Source organism: Bombyx mori, chromosome 15, assembly GCF_030269925.1.
Source record: "Bombyx mori chromosome 15, ASM3026992v2".
Lineage (NCBI taxonomy): Eukaryota > Metazoa > Arthropoda > Insecta > Lepidoptera > Bombycidae > Bombyx > Bombyx mori.
This window is the reverse complement of record NC_085121.1, coordinates 3,807,481-3,823,157: the sequence shown is the minus strand read 5'-3', so window position 1 is coordinate 3,823,157 and position 15,677 is coordinate 3,807,481. Positions and strand designations below refer to the sequence as shown.

General features: G+C 35.7%; 1 protein-coding gene across 7 annotated transcripts in view; it reads left to right on the top strand.

Annotated features, from left to right (window-relative positions):
* The window catches only part of LOC101741355 (rab GTPase-activating protein 1-like), a 43,629-nt gene extending 29,095 nt beyond the window's left edge, over window positions 1-14,534 (top strand). For 5 of the 7 annotated variants that reach the window (XM_012692470.4, XM_004928574.5, XM_062672428.1 and 2 more), the window contains 12 exons: window positions 831-975; window positions 2,112-2,300; window positions 3,676-3,801; window positions 4,639-4,749; window positions 4,995-5,125; window positions 6,125-6,246; window positions 6,769-6,872; window positions 7,195-7,305; window positions 8,015-8,072; window positions 8,310-8,443; window positions 8,957-9,053; window positions 10,297-14,534. In XM_012692470.4, the coding sequence (XP_012547924.2) occupies window positions 831-975; window positions 2,112-2,300; window positions 3,676-3,801; window positions 4,639-4,749; window positions 4,995-5,125; window positions 6,125-6,246; window positions 6,769-6,872; window positions 7,195-7,305; window positions 8,015-8,072; window positions 8,310-8,443; window positions 8,957-9,053; window positions 10,297-10,595 (1,627 nt within the window). In that variant the 3' untranslated portion in view covers window positions 10,596-14,534. Of the gene's footprint in view, window positions 1-830; window positions 976-2,111; window positions 2,301-3,675; window positions 3,802-4,638; window positions 4,750-4,994; window positions 5,126-6,124; window positions 6,247-6,768; window positions 6,873-7,194; window positions 7,306-8,014; window positions 8,073-8,309; window positions 8,444-8,956; window positions 9,054-9,998; window positions 10,030-10,296 lie in introns of all 7 variants that reach the window. The other 2 variants (XR_009974959.1, XM_012692471.4) reach the window with 2 other exon arrangements.
* The last annotated feature ends 1,143 nt before the right edge of the window (window positions 14,535-15,677 follow it).

Genomic DNA, 15,677 nt, shown 5'->3' with positions numbered 1-15,677 from the left:
TAGTGTTTGGTTTCCGATTATGTGTTTTTTTTTTCTTTTTCATTAAAACTGCTTATTTCTGCCCATATTTATGTTGTTTTATTCTGTTTTTTCTTACTATGTTAATAAAATTGCATTTAGTTCCTACTCAGTAAATTCAGACCTAAATGAAAACAAAGCAAGTGATCTTACAAAGTCTATTAATTTGCGTTTATCCCCACTCATTATATTTTAGAACTAGATGAAAACAAAGCAAGTGATCTTACTAGGTTTTGAAATTGTCACACTCAAAAAGTTTGATCTAAGAGAACAATCTTTTTATTAGTAACTGCTCCTCTACGTACATCTTTTGTGATATACGCATGAAATCTACTTTTTTATAAAGCCTGTTATGTACCTCAAATTTTGCAATCACTCTCAAGAAGGTACGACTAATATTATTGAAACGGCACGCTGTCAAAGATATGAAATTGTTTTTCGGCTCTCCTGTAAAATTTAGTTTTATGCAGATACTGGGTTTTGATATTTCACAGCCGATTTCTGCCGTGAAGCAGTAATGCGTTTCGGTTTGAAGGGTGGGGTAGCCGTTGTAACTATACTGAGACCTTAGAACTTATATCTCAAGGTGGGTGGCGCATTTACGTTGTAGATGTCTATGGGTACTATCCAGTAACCACTTAACACCAGGTGGGCTGTAAGCTCGTCCACACATATACGCAATAAAAAAAAAGTCATACTCCTCCGTCCGCGCAATTTTCGTAAAAAGGGGTACAAAGTTTTTGCTTCACGTATTAATATATAGATATAGTACCGTAAATTGCTGAGAAACAACTAGTTTTTATTATTATCAGTTGGACTGGCCCGAGACCCAGAGCATTGAACCACTTGGTGCGGGTCGGTGTGCCCGAAGCCCTCCGCGGGGAGGTGTGGCTCCGGCTGGCCGGCGTCGACCAGAACGATAAACTAATGGAGACCTACAGAACGTTAATTAGTAAGGTTAGTCACTTATCGTATTATACAGTGGCAACACTAATACTGTTTTCATATTATGTTGGCAACATTATCGCTATTTTATGATTGAGATGTTCGTGGTATCTTAAGGATTTCTAGGTTGTTTCTGGAGAACGAGACGGGAAAATTCAAAATCCTGATCCTGATTCCCAAATATCTATTTATACTAATATATAAATTTACGGATGTTCCGTTATAACTACTCAACCATGCATCCGATTGACTTGAAACTCGGTATCCGTGTAGAAAATACATGTACTTAATGAATGGGCTAATATTTATATGAGGGTTGGACTTCCTAATAATAATGACAATAAATAATAATGTTAATTTTAAATGCGCAACGAAGCGGGCGAGTACGGCTAGTCTTATAAAAATAAAATAAAAATGTTGTAATAGGAAATATAAAATTATAAACATTATTATTTGACAGATTTTGACAATGATTTATAAATTAGTAAACTAGCTTGTGATATATAGGCGCTATCCTAAATGTCATGAATACGGTTAGACTCAAGATTGCCGGGTTAGAAGCTGGAAACAGACAAATGTTGTACCTACCCTCTTTCTAGTTCGACTTTTGGTGTTACCACTGAAACTCGAGGACTCATTCTGAGTATAGACCCTATCGGTTTATTATGTTTCTGATATCGAAGTTAATGTTTCTGTTGTAATATTATACTATATAGAAAAGCTATTTCAAAATATTTAAAAGATTATTTAAGTCCATTGAATATTATAGTTTTATAGTTTAAGTTGATGTACAAAATAATATGTGCGTATTGTGTTGTTTTTTTTTTTTTAATTTAAATTTCTAAATTTCTTTTCTCTGTTCACTTTCTACTTATATGTGATTTTGATTGTTTGAAACATATTTGGTTATTGTTTTAGCTATACTGTTTTTAAATATTATATGTTTGTATCAGGCTCGGTGGAGTGATGATCTGTGCAGGGTGGTTGGCAGGAACTGAGTGAGAGAAGCCGAGGATCTTGCTCAGTGGCGAGCAATTGGAGAGGCCTATGTCCAGCAGTGGACTGCTATAGGCTGATGATGATGATGATGATGATGTTTGTATTATTCCCCAAATAAATAAATAAATAAATAGATAAAAATATTCCAGGAGTGTCCGTTCGAGGCGGTAATCCAGCGCGACATCGCGCGCACATTCCCGGCGCACGACTTCTTCCGCGAGGCGGGCGGGCTCGGGCAGGACTCGCTGCTGCGGATGGCGCGCGCCTACGCCGTGTACGACCACGAGGTCGGCTACTGCCAAGGACTCAGCTTCCTGGCCGCCACGCTGCTGCTGCACGTGAGTCTCCATCTGACTCTCTATCCGAACGTGGCTTACTGGGAGATTGATAACCTTAAAACCGGAGGACGTTTCTCGACGTTAGAGGTGCAAGGTCAACACAGCCCACTGAGTTTCTCTCCGGATCTTCTCAGTGGGTCGCGTTTCCGATCCGGCTGTAGATTCTGCGAGGCACGGCTCTTGCTAGGGTTCGTGTTAGCAACGTCGTCAAGTTTGAGCCCCGTAAGCTCACCTACTGGTTAAGGTTACGCTGAAATAGCCTCTCAAGACTCTCATCTAGGTAGGAAAAAACAAAAGTGCATTATTTCAACCGTTTTTTTATGTATTGCTTGAATGAGTGGACGAGCTCACAGTCCATTTTTTTTACTTAGATGGGTGGACGAGCTCACAGCCCACCTGATGTTAAGTGGTTACTGGAGCCCATAGACATCTATAACGTAAATGCGCCACCCACCTTGAGATATAAGTTCTAAGGTCTCAAGTATAGTTACAATGACTGCCCCACCCTTCAAACCGAAACGCATTATTTCTTCACAGCAGAAATAGGCGGGGCGGTAATACCTACCCGTGCGGACTCACAATCGTCCTACCATCAGTAATTGATATTTCAAATTATTATTGGTTCTAAGCTAGTCAATATAAATTCAACCTTAATACAGTAATAATCCTTTAAATAAAACAGTCTTAACAAAATTATAGTATAGAGGTGGAGATTTGGACCGCAAGATTCAAACACATAACTACAAATAAAATCTTATAAAAAACGATTTTTCTAAACGTAAATTTGATTTCTCATGTCGTGGTCTGTAAGTTAGAGCATGTGTATTTGCGTGCGTGAGTGAAGGCCCATGCTCTATTCTAACACGAAAAGAACGACAATTATAGTCATTTTTAAATAAAACTAAGTGATCAATTGATAATTGAATGAAGTGATAATTGTGTATATATGTATATAGTCTGACATATTATGTATTAGTATGTATTAGCTGGTAGATAACTCAATTGTTGAGTTAAGCTCGCCATTTTTATATCTTATCGCAATTACTGTATTATATTAACTGTGTGCACGATAAAGAATAAAGAAGATCAAACATGTATTTTCTATACTAATATTATAAAGAGGAAAGATTTGTTTGTTTGTTTGTTTCGAATAGGCTCCGAAACTACTGGACCGATTTGAAAAATTCTTTTTCCATTAGAAGCCGACATTGTCCCTGATGAACATAGGCTACTTTTTTTAATTATTTTTTTTTGGTTTCATGTGTGTTTTAATGTTTCCGAAGCGAAGCGAGGGCGGGTCGCTAGTCTAATATAAAAGTATTGAATAATTGATTTATCTAGTTTATATTGTTAATCATACTGTCGTTGTCTACAGATGCCTGAAGAGCAAGCTTTCTGCCTTCTTGTCCGGCTAATGTATGGCTATGGACTAAGAGAGCTATACAAGGACGGATTTGAAGCTCTCTATATGAGACTGCATCAACTAGATAGGCTGATCGAGGTAAAGTTGATGCGTTGAAGGTTTTTGTACAGTTTAATCATCATTCATCATTCTCTTGCCCTTCTCCCAGTCACCTGGGGTCGGCGCAACATGTTTTCTCCTTCCATACTCCTCTATCATATACCATTTCTTCGCTCACTCCCCTCTTACATATATCGTTTTTCACGCAATTCATCCATTTCTTCTTAGGTCTACCTCTTCCTCTATAGCCTTCCACATTCATAGTTAACACTCTTACCAACCTCATTGTTATTTCATCTCATCACATGTCCATACCATCCCAAACGCGCACTTCTCAACTTCTCTGTCACAGGTGGCACTTTCAGACTTCCTCTAACATATAACATATTTAATTTTGTACAGTTTAATATTGTTTTTAAATAAAATAATGTCATAAGAGTTATCAGAGATTTATGATTATAATTAGTAATCAACTTAGACTTAAAGGAATGTGTATTGTTTTTTTTTATTGCTTAGATGGGTGGACGTGCTCACAGCCCACCTGGTGTTAAGTGGTTACTGGAGCCCATAGACATCCACAACGTAAATGCGCTACCCACCTTGAGATATAAGTTCTAAGGTCTCAAGTATAGTTACAACGGCTGCCCCACCCTTCAAACCGAAACTCATTACTGCTTCACGGCGGAAAGGGCAGGGTAGTGGTACCCATCCGCGCGGACTCACAAGAGTTTCTACCACCAGTAAAAATTTGTACAGTATAACGGCTGCCCCACCCTTCCAACTGGAACGCAGAAGTAGTTAACCCACCGTGCGGGCTTCCACGGTACACCGCACAACCACCCACCTCCGATACTACTGATTAAATAAAATTTACAGGAACAATTGACGGACTTACGTGCGCATTTCCAAGAACTAGGTGTCGAGCCGCACATGTTTGCATCGCAATGGTTCCTAACGGTGTTCACTGCACGCTTCCCTCTACCATTGGTATGTGTATTATCATTATAAGTATTTAGTTTTTTATAAATATATTGTAGTTTTGTTACGTAAATGTATCGCTCCTAATAAATTTGGTAACTAATACAACCCGTTGTGCACTCGAGTCGGACGGCTCGGATTAAAGAGGACATTAAAGACAGGAAAAATTTAAAACATATTATAAAAAATTCACAATGACCCTTCATTAACTTGAATATAAAAACAATCATACATTTTTTATCTGTTCATTTTAGGTGTACCACATTCTAGACGTGTTTCTGCTGCAAGGTATCGACACGTTATTCCAAGTTGCACTGGCGTTGCTCTCTAGGTCACGGAAGGACTTACTGACACACGATTTCGAAGGTGTCCTGAAATATTTCAGGTTTGTTATGTTTGATACTTTCCGTAACTAACCACATCCATATATTTGTATATATCTTTGTATAAAATCGGTTGAGCAATGCCGTGCTGTGTACATCGCTAAATGCACAATTTTGAAGTCGTCGTGGCCTAAAGAATAAGACATTCGGTGCATTCGTATTGAGCGATGCACCGGTGTTCGAATCCCGCAGGCGGGTACCAATTTTTCTAATGAAATACGTACTCAACAAATGTTCACGGTTGACTTCCACGGTGAAGGAATATCATCGTGTAATAAAAATCAAACCCGCAAAATTATAATTTGCGTAATTACTGGTGGTAGGACCTCTTGTGAGTCCGCGCGGATAGGTACCACCACCCTGCCTATTTCTGCCGTGAAGCAGTAATGCGTTTCGGTTTGAAGGGCGGGGCAACCGTTGTAACTATACTTGAGACCTTAGAACTTATATCTCCAGGTAGGTGGCGCATTTACGTTGTAGATGTCTATGGGCTCCAGTAACCACTTAACACCAGCTGGGCTGTGAGATCGTCCACCCATCTAAGCAATAAAAAAAATGGACAAATTATTTTATTGTGACGATTATCAGCAGCGGTACGCTAATAAATGTGACAATGCGAGGAAATTAGAAATTCGATAAAAAATCTATAACTAATAATTTAAGAAGTACTCAATAGAGATGTTAATAGAATTAAAACGGTTAACTAATTACTGTTATTTTGAATAACGACGAAATAAATTGTAAATAAATAAAACTTAATTTTGTAACACCAATCTCAGCATGGCATGTGTCAATTTTGAGTATTTTTGTATGATAATATAGTCGCTAGCAAAGGCGTCATAAACTATATAGTGGTATTCAGTAGGGTTTTGTAAGTTTATGTGCTGATTAAAAAATGCAAACGCTTCATATTGAAAATTTACACTCACCTGTTTGAACAGTTAATACGCTATTAATAATAGATAAACAAAAACAAAAAAAATTGAAAAAATCTTGTACAGAGTAACGCTGCCTAAGAAATGTCGCGCTGAGGAGACATCGAGACAGATCATCAAACTTGCGTGCAGCATCAAAGTGAAACGACTCAACAAATACCAGTTGGAATATGAGAAGTTTATCAAAGGTAAATTAATTCTATAATGCCCCTTTTTTCGTAATAATTCCTATCCACATTTCATATTTAAGTAGTTTTCCATAGAGTAGGATTAATATCCAGCGAAGGATAGGATTAATATCCAGGAAGGATTTTTTTAAGGGATTTTATGACCTGGTAACTGAGACCTTTAATCTCAGTAAAATGGTGGTCATTTACTAAGATTTTTTCAATGGACTTTTTGGAGGATACCGAGAAGTTACGTTCAGCGGCTTTGTTTTATTTTTCCACATTTGTGTACTTTCACAGATATTAAACAGTTAATAAACCACCATTATTACACATTTAAACCCGAAGAAACACTAAATAAACAAAATAAAACAAATCACACAACTTCACTCCTCGCGTTCCCGCCTCGATACTCGATACTAAAAGTCGATACCTTCTAGAAACATGTATATTATAAAAGATTAAATTTTAAATCCACAACTTTCGTAATTTCGAAAATAATAAACGCCATATTGACGCGTATATTTACATATTCCGTTTTAGAATCTGCTGAAAAAGAGAAAATAAATGTAGAAATGGAACGATTGAAAGTAATCAACAATCAACTGCAACTAGAGAAAGAAACGCTCGAAACCCAATTGAACGAGGTATGTTAATATTGTAGCTTAACTTAGCTTTCGTTTAGCTAGGCTTATATAAGCTAAGTTTGTGCTATAAGTTGTTCCTTAATTACTAATTTCATCAATTATTTCGTACACGAGCACAAAATTTGTAAAATTCAGAATATAAAATAAAAACAGAACTAATTATTATTACTCTTGAAATATAAGGCAGTATGGTTAAGTCGAGGTCGAAAATTTGAATTTTGAAAAAGGAATATGTTAATTCAACTATGAGTACAATATGAGTATGTATTGTTATTAAAATTCGGTGTGTTTACATTGACGTAATGATAATTTAATTTCACAGGCCCGCGCTAATTACGAAGAAGCCGAGAAGGCGACGGCGCACTACGCGTCCGTTGCCAGGGACTACAGAGAGATCTGCGCCAGGCTCGACAGGCAGCTGCACGTCCTGCAGGCAAGCGCGCACATTGTACACGCACACTGCACACGCACAGACACACTACGCACGCACACTATACACACCTACACACACGCACACCCACACTGCACACTGCACACTGCACACGCACACCCACACTGTACGTGCAAACCCACACTGCACACGCTAACCCACACTGCACTTGCACATGCAGAATGCACACTCACAGTACACGTGCACATGCACAATGCACACTCACAGTACACGTGCAAATGCACATTGCACACCCACACTGCATGTGCACATGCACACTGCACACGCACACCCACACTACACGTGCACATGTACACTGCACTGCTCAAAGTCTGGGTACATTCCACCGATGATAAAATCATGCATAAATCGAGCGATAAGTCATTGATTGATTCAATGAATTAATTCAGCAGCTCCTGTTAAGTGAAAAAATACGACTACGAATTACTGAATTACCGGCTTCGCGGAATCATTCAACTAGTCAGTAAAAAGTATAAATAAGAGTAGAATTCAGAATAATACATTAATTAAAAATGGTATTAAGTAAGATTTGTAAAATATTTCAATTTTATTACTATAATATTTTGAACGGTAAAATTGAATTTGAAATTGAAAATTGAATTGTTGAAATCAATCGAAATTCTGTAAGGTGCTACTAGAAACTGAAGTATAAAAAGAATCTAAATTACATAATATCTTGTTTGAATTTCAGGACACCGTAAAAGATTGTGTAACTTGCAGCATGAAATTGACACCGAAGGATAATAAAGGTCAGTATTTCCGTGACCCCATCGCAGATACGAATACTAATTGCGTGTTATTCTATCATATTCAGTCGAGCTAAGAAGGTTAACTTCACCAATCTAAGTATTTCTTTTATAAAAATAAAAGTATACTGACAAAGTTACTATTTTTTTAGATAGTAAATACAGTACATCGATTGCAGAAGGTGGAATGAAAATGTATTCTTGCATATAACGTTTTTTTTATTATATGTAATTTTATAGAAGCAGAAAAAGGCGACGGCAATCTCGAAGGCACAACGGATACTGAGACTAGATTAAGACAAAAAATATGCGACTTGGAACTCGAACTAGCTCAAGTGAAACTGGCGCACGTACAGGCGCAGTGCAGTAATCAGGTAACGTAAAATTTACTATGAAAATATGTAAATTAATTTGACGTCGTGGCCTAAAGGATAAGACGTTCGGTGAATTCGCGTTAAGCGATGCACCGGGGTTCGAATCCCGCTAGTGGGTACGAATTTTTCTAACGAAATACATACTTAACAAATGCTCACGATTGACTTGTACGGTGAAGGAATAACATCATGTAATAAAAATCAAACCCGCAAAATAATAATTTGCGTAATTACTGCATGGGTAGGTACCACCACCCTGCATATTTCTGCCGTGAAGCAGTAATGCGTTTCGGCTTGAAGGGTGAGGCAGCCGTTGTAACTATACTGAGACCACATAATGAGTCCATCCAAAAATAATCAAGAAAAATAATAATTTGAAAATGCATTATTGAACAATACTCTATTTATTAATATTAAAAATAAAAAGATTATATCACACTCAGTCATCACAATCGTAGCTGTAAAAGGTTACCGCATCACCGATTTCGATTGAATAATTATTTTAAATTACAGGAACTCAGTCACCAGCTTAGTGCAGCTCTGAACGAGGTGCAAGCCGCGATGAACAACCAAAAGCAAACCGTCGCACCTTGGCTAGTTCGAACACTTGGTAAGGAATATACGTATAGATATTTATCTACGTGAAGCAAAAACGTTGTACCCCCTTTTACGAAAATTGCGCTAACAGAGGAGTATGAAATTTCCCACACTTATAGAGAATATCGAAACGGAGTGCAGAATGTTAATTTTTTTTTAATCATGCATAAATAATACATTTAATCAATATAAAAAAACATTACACACACTAACATGTATTTGACACACACGCATGCATACTATCGAGCCAAACTTTTCTTATTGCTTGTATATATAAAAACAGACAATTAAAAAAATCGATTTCTTTTTCAATAATTATGTAATCCTTTCTAAAATGGTAAATACTTTGTGAGATTTAAATATAGAAACCCGTCAAAAGGCTTAGGTTGTAGAACGTGTCAGAGAATTTTAAATACACTGGAAACGCATTGCCCTTCACCTGTCTGGTAAAAAACTAGATTATAATCAGTTAAAATGTTAGAAAAGTTGTAGGCAGTTTAATTTAACGTTACGCGGATGTGCCTTAATTTATTTCACGCGCAACTAAGTAGAAAAGATTACATATTGATTCCCACGCAAAAATTTCTAAGACTTCGATTATACCAAATCTATTTCCTTAAATAAAATACAACCTATTTAACATTATTGTCTTAAAGTTTACTTAACTTAATTTATATTATTGTGTGGACTTTGTTATTTTTTTTTTTTAATAGAACAAGTTTTATTTAAGCTTCAAATAGCTCTTAAAATATTGAATGAAAAAATGTTTGAAACCCATTCGACACGATTGCTTTGAGAAGTGTGGTGTATTAAATGTGTACAAATTAAGTACATTTCTGCTTTTGTTGGTTGATTTTAATTACGAGTGCATGCCGCGTGAATATATCACTCTTTTCTATTGCTCTTCGGATCAATGTTCATTGCTTATTGTTTGTTTACCGTTTATTTTTAATTGTAGGTCACTAATTGAAGTCGGCACGAGTATTAAGGTGATTTTGCATATATTATCGACATTTGTGTGTTTTGTTGGAATGGGCTAGTTTTAATAATGAAATGTTATGAAAATTATACATACCCAGGACATCACTGTTATGGTAATGACAGAAAATGAAATTTTTCGAAAATTAAAATTAGCTGTAGTGCTTTGTTTTGTTGTGTATTTGATAATGCTTTTTCTATTGTGTGTAGTTTTTTGTTCGGTTTTATTTTCTTGTAATTGTAAATATTGTACGAATAACTATATTTCAAATTGACAGGCTCCATAATGGACGCGGCACAGAATAAATCAACATTCCAGACGTACATACCGAATTTTAATCAAGAATCTTCAACGCCCATTCATCGACAAGGCTCGTTTTCTAGTCAAAGCCACAATCCAGTGAACCTCGACAGACGAGTCTCTGAGCCGTACAGTCCCGATGTTGTCCGAAGGAAGAAGGACCTCAACGCCAAGAGACATTCGATGCTCGTCGAGTCGAACATGACCAAAGAGGCCAAAGAAATGAATCGGCGAAGTCATGACGTCACGATAGTGAAGAACATCTCGATGGGTTGACAAGCATCGGTGTGCGACATTAACACGTCAACGTCAATGTCGACGTGTTAACGTTTTCGACTTGTATCGATAATGGAACTGTCGGTGTATAGAGTTGAAGTTTGCCAGTATCGATATAATTTTATCGATTCGAGTGCTTACAAATATATAGTTGTAGGCGTCCTATCGATATAGCCGTCGATAAATTTTGATTGTTTCGTACGTAGTGGGGCATATTATTTATTATATTGCCGAAATTGTATAAACAAAAATATAGCACATAAAATATAACGGAATAAGTCGTTTCATATTGCTTCTAACTTGGGGTGTAGATAACAAGTGCACAGATTATTATTGTATAACAGTATATTTACACTAGTCATAATGTATTGTAGTCGAGTGTTTTTAGGGATGGTTAAACGATATTCGGTTATGATCTGCTTAACTAATTCGCTAATGTTATTTTACAATGGAGGAGGAAACAGACGTGCTACGTTTCTATTGGCTAAGCTTTTTAAAACAAACTGCCCAATACTCCTTATCGATTATAATGTCTTTCTCGAGCTATCTGTATCGATTTTTTAGTATTCGAATTATAGTACGACAATGTCAGCTTAGCCAAGTAGAGCACTTCGCATAGCGCAGCATAGCCTGATGTTGTTTAGTCACCCTAATACCAAAAGTTATCTATACGAATGTGCAAAGTCAATATCTCGATAAACGATTTTCGTATTTCTCTTATGTTTTTCTCATGACATTTTTTGGTAATGATTAATGCTATAAAAATTCGTAAAGTGACTTCACTGTTCTTTTTTAAAAATCTGGTATATTTGTGATGCGGGCCGATTATTTCACTATTACAAAAAAAAAGCTTTGTGGAAAATTCGCCGAAAGTGAACTTATAACGCGTCTACGATGGCTGATTAGTTTAACGCGATACATCCACGCCTGTCATAATTCTTGTGAGATATTCTAAAGTCACATTTGTGAAGTTAGCTTTGTCGTAGTTGATAGATTCAACTGTAGCTGATATAAAAGATGTTATGAATGAAGCTTTGATATCGCTTAACCGCGAGCGGGTGCGTGCTTTTGTGTTGGTCCTGTGTATCTCAACTGAAACATTGTCGAGTATAATGGAATGTCAAGTTTGAATGTGTCGTTTAGCGCCTCTGGTGGTATAACGTGGAACTACGTTTTTTTATATACTTTTTAAATTCTGCCTTGTAAAAACACGTACTGGTCGCAAAAAAAGATTAATATCTTGTGAGAAGATAATATTTAAATGGCTCGATTTGTATTGTGTGTTTGCTTAACGAGAAAGTTGAGTTTAAAGTATATATATATGAAAATTGTTTAATAGAGGGAATGTAGAAAAAAAATTTTTTTTTTCATATGCCCAATGTAACTGAAATAAAAATTCTATGTCGTGCGTGATTTGCGTTCTCGCATGAGACCAGGTGTTGCCCTTGTCCAATATTACTAATTTAAGTTAATTTAGCTTCCTAAAACGACATTAAAAAAAATCTCAGTCAAGTAAACTTAATGTAATTTTCTGTTCATGTGAGATTAGTCGTACATCCCTGCTTCGGCAACAATCTATATTTCCTGTATTCAAATGTTTATAAACAATTCATAAAAAATTTGTTTTGTCAGAAGAATCTCAAAATTTTGTACTTAAATTTTCAAGGCGCATGATATTTACCGTTGTCTAATCAAATTAATTAAAAATAAAACCGAATGTAAGTACTGAAAGAGTTGAATGATCACGTCTACTTGCAGTTTCAAAGCGGAATTTCGAAACACGAAGGGACCCTAATGAATAAAAGTAGAATTATACATATTAATGAATAATATTTAAATATTTATATTATATAATATACAAGTTAATTTATTATGTACGTATGTAGCATGCTTGTATTTACTTATGATTAGAAAATTAGAAATTGTTTGTTTCGTGTGATCTGATTGTCTTATGAAAATCGTTTAATATATTAATGAATGTGATTATTATTGTGTTGTAGAATAGTGCTGGTTAAAGAATTGTATTTCCGAATACTTACAGAGTAGTACGTAAACACGGGAAGCCGTGAGATTCGTATTGGTAACAAATGAGTCATCGTTTTTCATTTAAGTAAATATGAGACTTCGGATATAAATATGGAACCCAACTTTCTTTATGAAAAAATCATTTTACAAATTAAATGGGGATTTATGTGGTGAATTATGTGTTATAAACCCGCATAGGTTGCTGCTACGATGCTACATAAATGATATTATTATAAATAATTGAGACTATGGTCAGTGTGCTTAGTGCGAGTTTTCTAACGTTCTCGATAACGTAAAAGTTAACTCTAATTTGTATGCAGTTGGAACAGCGCCCCTAGCGGCAAACGTAGCCAAATGTCCCAACTCCATACAAATTTGACTTGATTTTTACTCTATCGAGAACGTTAACGAACTCGCACTAAGCACAATGATCATAGTGGAAACTAAGCTGTTGTGGTCTTCAGTAACCATTTCTTACCAGGTGATAGAATATTATTATGTTCTATAATTTAATGTTTTATTAATGATGGTTGTTTGCGATAACTAGGGCTATTCAAGTATCTGCCAATTTCAGAATTGTAATAATGATATTGCTCGATTGATATTAAATTTAGTTTTCATTATTAGAATAGTAGTAAAGATTTTACCAACTTGAAAACAGAATACACAGAATGAGGATTCTGAGTGAGAACAGAAACGGAATATTGCTTACATAATTAAACGTGAAATTGAAGATGTGGAAAAGGAGAGAGGAAGACATGAGTTAAAGGTAAAAGATAAAGTGCAATATGCAAAAAGGAAGCAGTTAATGAAAATTTTGAGAGGGACCGTTGATGTCAGATTTTCGCGTTTTTCATATTTAGGACTTTAGCTACAGTAACGCCATCTTGATTTTCCGCGCACACTTAGCAAACGTAGTTAGTATTCTCTTCCGCCTCAACAAAAAAGTTATGTTATGTATATATTTAATTTTATGAGAACAAATTATATTCAATTTTATTAGGTTATTACATTTTTACTACATGCCGTCGCTGTCAAACCAAAATCTGCTATGTGCAAAAAATCTAATTTGAATTAACGAGTTATAACATTTTCGAATAAAATTTTATATGAAAGTGAATTTTTAAGAACTACATATATTAAATAAAAGCTATAGATAACTATTAAAGCTATAGACACTTAACAGTTTTTTTTTATACGGTAGATAGGACTGTGAACTATACGAAAAGGTCAAAAAGTAAAAATCTCAAAAAGTGCACATAGCAGATTTTGGTATGACAACGACGATATTCTAAATTCTTTCTTTTAGAATTTTTGGTGTAGTTATCTATTTGGTATTTTTGGTTTCATATTTATACATTTGTTCATTTTGTGTAATGACGTCACAACGTGAGTGATATTTTTGTCTTATATTAGATATCCCTATTTTTTTGTCTGTATATCTTTGGCGGCTAGATTTTTTTGTGTACAATTTAATAGACAGCTAGCTGGTAATGATTGAGGTACGAAGTCCAAACCTAACTCAATTTATGCATCTTAAATTCTTAAACAAAATATATAAATCGGATTATGTCAAATATTTTCTCCTATTTCAGATTCAAGCTTAAGACTATTTCTTACTGATACGAATAATAAATCTTAATAACTCGATTGAGTTTAAAGCTGGAAGCTTGTGGGCGACGAATATATGCAATAAACTGCCATAAGTTAGTAGTAAGTTGTTTATATCATCACATTTTATATCATTAGACAATAACGCATGCCTACTATATTTGTTTTAATAATGTATTATAATAATATTATGATATTGCATACGGTTTTGTTGAACATTACTTTGATCTCTAACTTATTACAGATGTGTTGATTCCAAATTGTAAAAAAATATAATATATTAGTTTACAGTACATATTGCAATGGTCGTTTTATTAACTATATCACAGATGATTTAATTCTCAAGGATTAAACAAAACACTTTATTTGTGGATTCTTGTTGCATATTGTGTACAGTTGTAATTAAAAATATGCTTAAATAAAAAACCAAACTAACTATTAATTTTCCATATTTTTCCTTGGCCCTTGGATATTAGAGCGATATGAAAAAAAAACATGGTAGTGTCATCGGTCCTTGATACATGTGCATCAATTTTAAAGTTAATCCGACGTTTGTGACTTTGTGAAAATGACGTTTAAAGTTTTCGTTAGATATAAACAAACATACTTATGTACATACCGAGCTTAAAAGGGGTATTCGAATTTAAAGAACACATACCAACTTGTAACGAGGTAAATAAATATTGAGCAATATATCGTTCTCGTCGAACCCGTCGCTTGCGATGAAGGGTTCGACGAGTAAATTAAACCACAGACACAGCCCACTGAGTTTCTCGCCGGATCATCTCAGTGGGTCGCGTTTCCGATCCGGTGGTAGATTCTGCGAAGCACTGCTCTTGATAAGGTTAGTGTTGGCAATGTCGTCAGGTTTGAGCCCCGTGAGCTCACTTACCTGTTAGGGTTACGCTAAAATGGCCTCTCAAAGTCATCAGCTCAGGCAGAAAAAAAAGAGCAATAGTCACTTCCTTCATAAAGTAGGTACATATTATACTAATTGTAATAGCGAAGAGACAGGAACAGATAAGGCGGTAGGGAACTTTGATTTAGACAAAAATAACTATTCTAACAGCATGTAATAACTTCGTTTATTGGCGTTAATAAATGAAAGAATCCCCTACAAAATCACTGGAGGCTTAAGAGGCTTTTCCAGCTACTCACGGATCGGTAGGTGAGTTCACGGGATTAACCTGAGAGGATTTGCTAATACTGGCCCTAGCTAAGCTTTGTGCTTCGCTGATTCTACCACCGGATTGAAATCGCGACCCACTGAGAAGATTCGGCGAGAAACTCTGTGGGGTCTATGGGTTAATTTACTCGTCGAACCCTCAAGCGACGCGTTCGACGAAGACGGTGATCGGTTTCTTTGTGTAATGCTGTCATAGCAATACGGCTTTCTATATCACCTTACTCCATCTTGATAATACAAGCATATTTATCTAAACTTAC